Genomic DNA, 10,249 nt, shown 5'->3' with positions numbered 1-10,249 from the left:
TTCAGAAGACATGAACTCAGCAAAGTGCTTTAAACCAGGAAATTTTCGATTATCTCTCATAAACTGAGTAGCTTGACGATTCCACCTTGCAGCAGCCCAATTTGGTAACTTTTGAACAAGTTTCTGGTTCTCCTCACAATCGTTGAGAATGTTTAGGCCTTCAATGTAAGGCATCGCCTCATGGCATGTTTGAATGAAATCAGCAAATGCCCTAAATCCTTTAGAGTCATTTGTTTGTATCTTTGGCCATTTTGACAGCTTTTCTCTAAACGCTTTCTGAACAATAAATGGATGTCCATACCTTTGATTGAGGCGTTCCCATGCATCCTTATACGCTTCGCTGTCATTCCTGTAGAAGATGCCATCAAGTGTTTGTCGTGCTGCACCTCCCACATATTTCTTTAAGTAGTATAGTTTGTCAGCAGATGAGATGTTCTTCTTGTCAATGAGGGCAGTAAATGAAGCTTTCCACTCAATGAACTGTAGTAGGTCACCTGTGAACATGAATGGCTCTGGTATTGGCAGCCTGTTCATGGAGATACTGTCTGTTGGAGAAAGCGTCAGGCTTTCCACTCCAACTCTGCACACAGGACCAAACTACAATACAGTATATGTTGGAGAAAGCGACAGGCTTTCCACTCCAACTCTGTACACACCATTAATTACGAGACAACACACTTAGAGTTTTACTTGCACAAGGGTAACCACACTCTCTGCATGCTAGGCTACAAAGGAATGTGTTACAAAGGGTGGTTCCCCTTGGCACCTTTATTTATAGTCAATGGGGGGCAGGGGTCTTGGAGTGAGAACAAAGAAAAGACTGTGAGAGTAAGAAGAAGTTCTGGTTTTCCTCAGGTAGACAACTATTTAAACACGTGCTCAGGATACATGTAAACTAATATAATCTAAATTATGAAGGTAAAGGAAAACAAAATAATGTATATACATATTTACACTCATTGCTGATTATACAGAAATGATAACAAATGATTACTAACAGTTTCTTCAACCTAACAGTCCCTCCTGTTTATCATGACAGTATGATCAGAAGCATCAGTATTGTACAAATTGCAAAAACACTTTCAGCACAACCGTCATTCAGATCACATCATCATCATTATTAAGAGGGCTAGACAAGGTTAGTAAATCCATTCGTTCTTCTGCAGTGTATAGCAGAAAAACAGAACTAAAAGTATGTTGTATCATGGAACGGAGGCAGGGTATAATACAAATGAAACAACAACATACAAATAATAATGTAACAAGAATGGGGAGTGAGAACTTTAGCAGTAACTGCCACCAGGACCCAGTAAGAAACCAATTCAACCATGAGGGACTGGCATGGGGATCCAGGGACATATGTGTACAGACATAACAGTTAGTTAAATTGTCTTTCTTTGCTGAATCATAAACATAACGATACCAGTAATTTTGTAGGAAAGGATGGGTCTCATTTGTGGAGATAGGTCTCAGGTAGGAACCATCATGTGTCCATCTAGGTGGATGAAACACCTGCTCTGGTGAGTGCAGAAGCAGACCAACAATTCCCATAAAGAGAATTACACCGAGAGTTACCTTACCACATCCCCACCCAATCAGAGCCATTCTAAATGGAGTGCAGATCAGCTGTTTTCTTCACCGGGTTGAGACGTCAGTATCCTATTGATTGCTGCGCCTTTGTAGCGGACTTCCACTGCTACTCCGAAGGTACAGAGGTCTCTGATACGTGCTTGATGGGCTTACAGTGACTCTTATGTATCCAGGAAGGTCGCTCTGCTATCTTCACCGCTGTTGGTGTTGTGAGGAGGACTTGATAAGGACCGTCCCACCGAGGAGTGCTCCAATCCTTTCGCAACAGGACCTTGACCAGGATCCAATCTCCTGGCTGCAGATTATCCTGTTGAACAGAAACAGAATTTACTGGCAGACTACTGGGGTTATGTTTTTGTTGTGATGATAATAGCTTACGCATCCAATCGGCTAACGTATTTTCTCTGTCTGCTTTTCCTATATCACTCATTTCGGTTGCTAAGGGAAACGGTCTACCATACACTATTTCAAATGGTGTCAATCCTGCAGGAGTGGGAGTTATTCTCATCCATAATTTTACTAGAGACAAACATTCTGGCCACGGTCTTTTTGTCTCTTCCACTGTCTTTCTGAGTCTTGTTTTAATGGTGCCGTTGGTCCTTTCCACTAAGCCTGCGCTCTGGGGGTGATACGCGCAATGATTCTTAAGCGTAAAACCTAATGCTTGTGAGCAAAGGGACATGGTCTGATTTACAAAATGAGTCCCATTGTCCGATCTTATAATATGAGGTATGCCATAGGTAGGGAAATAATGGCCTACCAAACATTTTGCAACGGTCATTGCATCACAGTGTTTTACAGGGTATATTTCTACCCACTTAGAAAAGGTGTCTATAATGACTAGACAGTACTTCTTTCCTTGTGACCAAGATAATTCAATGAAATCCATATGTACAATTTGAAATGGATACTCAGCTGCGGGAAACTGGCCACGTTTTGGCCTTATGTTGCCTTGTGCATTGTGTTTACAGCAAATTAAGCACGCTCGACAAAATTGTTTTGCATAATCAGAAAAATTTATAGTATAAAAGTATTGTTGAATAATATGTACCATCCCTCCTGTTGAGACATGGGTGTTTCCATGGCTCACTAAGGCAGCTGTCTTGTATAAATTTTTTGGTAGGATGGGCTTGTCATTCATATAATAAGTTTTCCCTTGCTGTATTGCTCCTCTCTTAATCCAGCTCTGTATTTCTGTTTTAGGTGCATGAGTCTGTGCATCACATAGTACATCACTATCTATCAACAAGACATCTGTAACATTTAAGGCAGGTTGTTTTTGTGCAGCACTTTTTGCCGTCATGTCCGCAAAACTGTTTCCTTTAGCTATTGCGGAAGCATCAGTTTGGTGTGCCTTACATTTGCATATCGCAAGGCAATATGGTAATTGCACAACATCTAACAACCTGAGTAATAGGTTCGTATGAGTTAAAGATGTTCCTTGCGATGTCTTGAATCCTCTATTTTTCCACACTCTTGCATGGTGATGAACAGCTCCAAACACATATTGACTATCAGTGTATATTGTAAGTGGCTTGTTTTTGAAGAGCTCGCATGCCCTAATTACAGCATAGAGTTCAGCCGCTTGTGCTGAACAAGCAGGGGGGAGTGCATTGGCCTCCAACACTTCAGTAGATGTAACTACAGCATATCCGACCTTGTTCTTCCCCATGTCATTTTTTGATGCTGATCCATCTACAAAAACAACTGTTGAATCTGGTATTGGGGTCTGTAAAATATCTGCTCTTGGTTTGGTTTGTTCTTCCACAACTGCTTTGCACGAATGTGGCTCTCCATCTTCCGCTGTCGGAAGAAGGGTGCTAGGGTTGAGAGGACCACATCGCTGTATTGTGATGTTTGACTGTGAAAGCAGGAGTGAGACTAGGGTCAGATGTCTAACATGTGTGAGGAATGGCAGTGGCGTCTGCAGTAAAACTAAAGAAACTGAATGTGGCACCTTCAAAGTGAGTGGGTGACACAACACTAATTCTGCTGATAATTTCACTGCTTCTGCAGCAGCTGCACATGCCTGCAAACACTGCGGAAAACCAGCTGCCACTGCATCTAATCGTTTAGAATAGAACGCTAATGGCCTCTCTTTTGCGCCGAATGGCTGTGTTAATACTGCCTTCATATACCCTTGATTTGCATCAACACATAGGGTAAATGGTTGTTGATAATCTGGCAGAGCAAGTGTCACATTAGTTTGTAACATCATTTTTAAGTTTGTGAATGCCAATTCTCCTTCTTTTGTCCACTGAATTTTATCTTTCAGTGCCATGTTCTTCCCATAAATCAGGGTTTGTAAAGGTTGAACGAGTGCAGCATAATCAGGTAACCATTCCCTGCAATAATTGCAAAGTCCTAAGAAGGACATCATTTGCTGTTTAGTCTTTGGCTTTGGTGCCTCTTGTATTGCCTGTTTTCTAGTTTCTAATAACGATCGACCTTGTTGGGAGAGTTTATGTCCAAGATATATAACTTCCTCTCTGCAATACTGTAATTTTTGTTTTGATGCTTTATGTCCTGTATCATACAAATGCTGTAACACTAACAGTGTGGCTTCTTTGCAATGCTGTTTTGTATCTGAAGCAATTAATATATCATCTACATACAATAGCACTTGACTATGGGACGGTATTTTACAGGAACTCATTGAATAGCGTAGTGCCATTGTATATACATGTGGACTTTCTGAAAACCCTTGAGGGAGTCTAGTGTATGTGTATTTATGTCCTTTATAAGTGAAACCAAATAAGTGTTGTGAATCAGGATGTAGTGGTACTGAGAAAAAGGCATTACTCAGATCCACTACTGAAAAATACTTCTTGTCAGGGGACAAGGAATTTAACAAAAGGTGTGGATTAGGCACATCTGGTGCAGCATGTTGTACTATTTCATTTACTGGTCTTAAATCCTGCACCATGCGCCATTTCCCTGTATGTCCCTTCTGGACGGGGAAGATAGGAGTATTGCAAGTGGCCTCAGGAGCCTCTCGCAATATTCCTGATGCCAAAATATCCTGCACTACAGGGGCTATACCTTTCTCTGCTTCAGGTTTTAACGGGTATTGTCTAACTACCGGGCGGTGTTCTGATTTCACAATTACTTTGTAAGGTGGAAACCCCTTTACCAGTCCTACATCAGCGGGGGAGGACGACCACAACCCTTCCGGGAGGCGATCTAGATCTGGACATGATCCCTCCTCCAGGGTTGGAAAAATTTGTCAGGTTGGGTTCTGCAAGTGTGTGGTGAGAGTGGTTTGAACTCTCCATCCCAAAGGAAACCGCCACACATTGTGTTTTTTGTCATAGCTCCAACAGGAGCCAGGTACGGGTTGGTAGTCATTGTAACTGTGCATGGAATCTCGTAAGAACATCTCTACATCCCTCCACTGCATCTGAGGTGGTTTTGATAGAGATACGTGTGGTGTTCCCCCTCTGAACACAGCCTGTTGTTTATTAGATAAGATGACTGAAGCAGCAGAAAAGCCAGTAGTGGAGTTAACATATATATGTTGTAAGGTGATACAAGTGTCTTGAAGGGCATGAAACGTTTTGTCATAGGCATAATCTGGTCCTGGGGTGCCTTTGTACCACATAGTGACGTGTAAGGCATCGCCAGGCATGAACTGGGTTTGTTTAGGGGACTGCTTTTCTCTAGTTTTTCTCAATATTTCACGTGTCTGTGCTGTCCCCCCCAGATCTAGGGACCAATAATACTGTGGAGCTGACATGCCATGTATCACGAAAGTTTGCTTTTCTACTATAGCCTTCATGCCAGTGGGTGTTGCAATCACACTAATACCCATTTGTATCATAAGATCCCTTCCTAACAGATTGACTGGACATGAAGGGCTTATTAGCACTTGGGCGTGACATTCTAACTCTGTTTCCTCATCTTTTATGCTAACTGGATTTGTCAATTGATGACTTTCAGCTTGGCCTCCTGCAGTTCGGATATTTATGGAGGACGAGGAAAAGGTGACCCTTGGAGGGCTAGTGGTTAACACTGTTCTACAGGCTCCGGTATCACATAGGCACTCATATATTTTCCCATTTATAATAAGCCTTCGTTTTGGTAGTTCTTCAAGTTGTTTTAGTGCTAGCAGTTGGCAAACTGCTTGCAAATCTATCTCTTCTGTCTCATCCTGTTTTTGCAGCTTATCTGGCTCTTTTGATAGTTCACAGGCTAATTGTCATTGATTCTCTGTGGAATTTGGGTTGTTTATAAACTTGGTTCTACATTGCCTAGCTAAGTGCCCAAGTTTTCCGCATGTCCAGCAAGTGTTATCTTGCTGTAATAAATTTCGCTGATTGCTCCTAAAAGCACCTCTCCCCCTTCCTCGGCCTCGTCCCCTTCCTCTGAACCCTCCCCTCCCCGGAGGATTCATATGTATTATTGCAACAGTATCATTAGCAGCAAACACTGCGTCTGATTTCTGTTTTTGTGCTGTATGGGCGTGTTGGGCATATTCTAGGGCTTGCTGTACTGAACCAGTATTCTGATGTACCCAATGTTTATCTATGTATCTCTTCAGTTCAGGTTTTAGCCCTGTGATGAACGCACGTTTTAACTGTTGCTGATAAACTCCTCCATTTTCCTCATTATGAGGAATTCCTGAATTCCCTCTAAACACCACTCTTATCCTATCCATAAAATCCTCTGGCTCTTCTCCATCTTTTTGCTTGCATTGTGCAATTCTGCCATAATCTGCTCGTCTCATAAACACTGTCTCTATCCTTCCATGTAATTGCTGCATACTCTGTTGCAGAGCTTGTGAATTATGTGCAAGTGGTTGATTGTCTGGTCCATGACCAGTAAAGTCTCCTGCTACTCTTCCCCACTTATGGTTGAACAGCTGTCTTAAACATTGGAACATTTCTCTACCATTCAGGTGGAAACTGCTCTGTAGTTCCAATATTGCTGTCCAAAATTCTGGTACCCCTTCATCAACAGGAGGTATTCCCTTTAATGCTGCCGTTCTATCTTCAGCTGTCCATGGTCTATAGACTAACATTGTTTCAGGTCCTCCATCTGGCTCTCTATTAGGGTTTGCCACCTCCACTAGGGGGCATTGTAATTCTATTTCTTCCTCTTCACTATCAATATCAATGCCTTCATTTCGCGGATGCCATCGAATCTTAGCAGTAGCTAGATCGCGCACAGGGTATAACGTAGGATCTCTACTCCTAGTTATAATGGGGGAAGAAGGAAGAGCTGATGGCTTCTTTGGTATTGTGCCCGTAGCTGATGGTTGTTTTATTTCCCTTCTATCTACGGGTTGCATAGGGGCAGGCAATAGTGGTGGTGTTGGTGGTCTATTTTCTCTACTTTCTGTTTTGGCTACCGTCTCATCATCTAAAGTGACTAGAGCGGCTGCAGTTAATTTATCCTTTCTATCATCCTTTTTCTGCTTTCTACGTACATCTCATAACTTACTTTGTTCCAACCAATTATCTGAATACTTATATTCTTTTTTCCTTTTTTCCATTTTTCCTTTCTTCAAGGTTTGTAACATTTCTAGTCTTAAATTTCCTTGTAATTTTAAGATATCTGGAGTGTGGAGTTTCCCTTCAAACCCATGTTTTTTTTCTCCACCTCCGATTACTTATTTGTCCTGAACCTGGTTTATATCCTTCCATAAACTTCTCATCTCCCTCTAGTTCAATCCTCTTACTTTGATTCTTTCCCATTTTTACCCTTTTTTTTTTTTTCTTTCCCGTCTCCGCACTACACAGGTCCTGGGTGGAATTTCACTGGTACGAGATATATGGGAGGACACCAATACGGCCTTCTACTGCACGCTGTTCGTGCAGCGGTATCGGTTTTCAGGGATGAAACCCGTCCTTGATCCTTCAATCACCAGTACTTCTTTCCCACCAGGCAAAATAAGAAATGGACTGACCAAAGCAACTCTAAGCCTCTATAATAGTCTTAGTCCAGTCATTCACACAATACATGCATGTTCATATTTCGCTTAATTACGGCTAAGCCTAACCCCTTTTCTGCTTAATTACGGCTAAGCCTAACCCACGTCAATTGACCCGGTTATTTCGCTGAATAACCTTTGTTGTCTCACCTGTCCTGTGTGCCTGTGTTCCACCACCGAGGTCCGTCAGACATCACCAGACGTTGAGCGCAGTTCTAACCACCGGCCTGATGACGAATTCACGTCACAGGTCTTTCTTGCACCCGTCTCCGAGTGGCTGTCGACAGACTTCGGTGTCGCTCCTCTCGGTGCGCTGGCGATGTCGTCAGGTGTCCTCGGATCCGGCTCGAAGGACCAAATTATATGTTGGAGAAAGCGTCAGGCTTTCCACTCCAACTCTGCACACAGGACCAAACTACAATACAGTATATGTTGGAGAAAGCGACAGGCTTTCCACTCCAACTCTGTACACACCATTAATTACGAGACAACACACTTAGAGTTTTACTTGCACAAGGGTAACCACACTCTCTGCATGCTAGGCTACAAAGGAATGTGTTACAAAGGGTGGTTCCCCTTGGCACCTTTATTTATAGTCAATGGGGGGCAGGGGTCTTGGAGTGAGAACAAAGAAAAGACTGTGAGAGTAAGAAGAAGTTCTGGTTTTCCTCAGGCAGACAACTATTTAAACACATGCTCAGGATACATGTAAACTAATATAATCTAAATTATGAAGGTAAAGGAAAACAAAATAATGTATATACATATTTACACTCATTGCTGATTATACAGAAATGATAACAAATGATTACTAACAGTTTCTTCAACCTAACACTGTCTTGTACTGCTTGAGTTAAATAAATGACGTCTGCTTGAGGAGGTGGGGTGGAGACTACATTATTTGTAGGAGCTTGAACATAAGTGGAAACTGCGGGGGGCTTCTGATCCCTTCTGCTATGGTCAACAGAATGAACACTCTTCTCACCTTTGATTTCCTGGTCATAAGTCATTAATCTAGCTCGTGCAGCCTTTACTTCCTTTTCAGCCTTTAATCTCTGTAACTCACGTTTCTGTATTTCAAGCTCCTTATTCTGCCTTTCCTCTAGGAGTTGAATTTTCTCCTTTTGTTTTTCCTCTTCTAGTAGCACTTCATACTCTACTTCTTTGGCTGCTAATTCTGTGGCAGCTTCTGCCCTCTTTCCAGCTATTACTGAGCTTGCAGAGCATGACTTACTGGCAGTAGAGTACTTACTGGATCGAGGGAGAGAGGAACTGTAGATGGATTGAGCGTACTCTTGATGGAGAAGCTCGCGGAGACGTAGCTTCACTTTATCACTATCATAGTCTTCTATGCCCGAGAGCCTTTCTAGTGCAACCTTGATAATGTCTCTAGTGACTGCTTCACAAGCATCTATGAGTCTTCTAGTATCACTGGAGGGAGTGATAATTTCCCTAATTTCTATATACAACCTTATGACATTATCCTTTTCACTCTCTAAAATGTCCATGAGTGAAGCAATTTCACTGTTTGTTATGTCTCCTTTTAATTGCTCTCGTGTTGCACGTACTTGTTTTTTCCATTCATCATAAGCTTTGAGAAGCCGTTTTTCCTTTCTTTGAGCCTCCTCCTCCAGATAAGCTTGCATCTTTTCTGTGGGCCTCCTTTGCCGAGTGGAGCATGGACATGCCTTTTCCTCGTCAACCTGGAGGTCCCTTGTGTTCTCTGATTCCTTTTCAGACGTTTCCATGCTATAAGCGTGGTGATGCAGATGACCATCGGATCCCAGAAGACCTTTTTTGAAGCCGTGGAGCTGAAACCTAGAAGTGGCTTTCACTGGGACGGCGGCGCTGAACGTGGTTGAGCTCTTTATTCTCTTGTGGTGAAGCTCTGCTCAGCTTGGGTCAAGCTCTTACTGTAGCGTCCCCGGTTGAAATGATGGTCTCTCAAACTGATGGTTCACAATCCTTTATTTAACCTTGCCTTGTGAACTCACCGTAAGAGCTATAAAGTGTACAGAAAATAATCACTATTAGTAGCTCAGACAGCAAGTTACCTTTAACACCTTTCCTTATTCCAAAACATAAATGAATTCTTTCCTTTAAGTTCTAATATCCTTTTGTTAACGTTTTCTACATAGATTATCTTTTACACGTATATTCAATTAAACCATTTTAACAATGCTTTTAAACACCTTTGAATCACGAAATAAACTAAAGTAAATCATTATCAAATTGTCCGTGACCTTACATGACAAATAAAACAAAGCAGCTTGTAAATTATAACCCTTTAACACGCTTAATTTATCCGTGCTCTTTAGCACCTTGTAGTGAGCAAAAACGTAGTCCATTTTACTCGGCAAAACACCTTACAACAAAAATATTAAACATATATACATTTACAAATCAACCTTCAAAACCCACCTTGTTCCTCATCAACCAGGAGCTAAAACCATCACTGGTATTTAAGAAATTAACCAAAAAAGAATCGTAATATAACTATTCCTTTTTTCACGGAACACACCTTGCTTCTACTTCCATGAAGTTTTTCCGCTACTGTGCGGTTTGCAACACTGCAACACTGATGTGATTGGGTTGCATACAATCTCTGATTCAGAAGACATGAACATGTCACATCCACATGAAAATCTCACATCCACAACGTCACCTGTGGTGTCCCACAGGGCTCTGTGCTTGGCCTCACTTGACACCAAGTCAAGTGTGTGACCC

The 10,249-nt window shown here is 42.0% G+C and overlaps 1 protein-coding gene across 1 annotated transcript; it reads right to left on the bottom strand.

The window, feature by feature from the left end:
- Positions 1-678: 678 nt before the first annotated feature.
- LOC125712289 (uncharacterized) lies at positions 679-9,270 on the bottom strand. The gene is made up of 2 exons (XM_048982199.1): positions 7,673-9,270; positions 679-1,897 (listed from the first exon to the last, which is right to left on the bottom strand). Exon 1 carries the CDS (start codon positions 9,268-9,270, stop codon positions 8,251-8,253), a length of 1,020 nt encoding a protein of 339 aa, XP_048838156.1. The 3' UTR covers positions 679-1,897; positions 7,673-8,250.
- Between the last annotated feature and the right edge of the window lie 979 nt (positions 9,271-10,249).

This window comes from Brienomyrus brachyistius, chromosome 17 (genome assembly GCF_023856365.1).
Source record: "Brienomyrus brachyistius isolate T26 chromosome 17, BBRACH_0.4, whole genome shotgun sequence".
In the NCBI taxonomy this organism is placed as follows: Eukaryota; Metazoa; Chordata; class Actinopteri; order Osteoglossiformes; family Mormyridae; genus Brienomyrus; species Brienomyrus brachyistius.
The sequence above is the reverse complement of the archived record's forward strand: the minus strand, read 5'-3'. Positions and strand labels throughout refer to the sequence as shown.

Coding starts and splice junctions, on each gene's coding strand:
- LOC125712289 (XM_048982199.1), bottom strand. CDS start 9,270: ATGGAAACGTCTGAAAAGGAATCAGAGAACACAAGGGACCTCCAGGTT.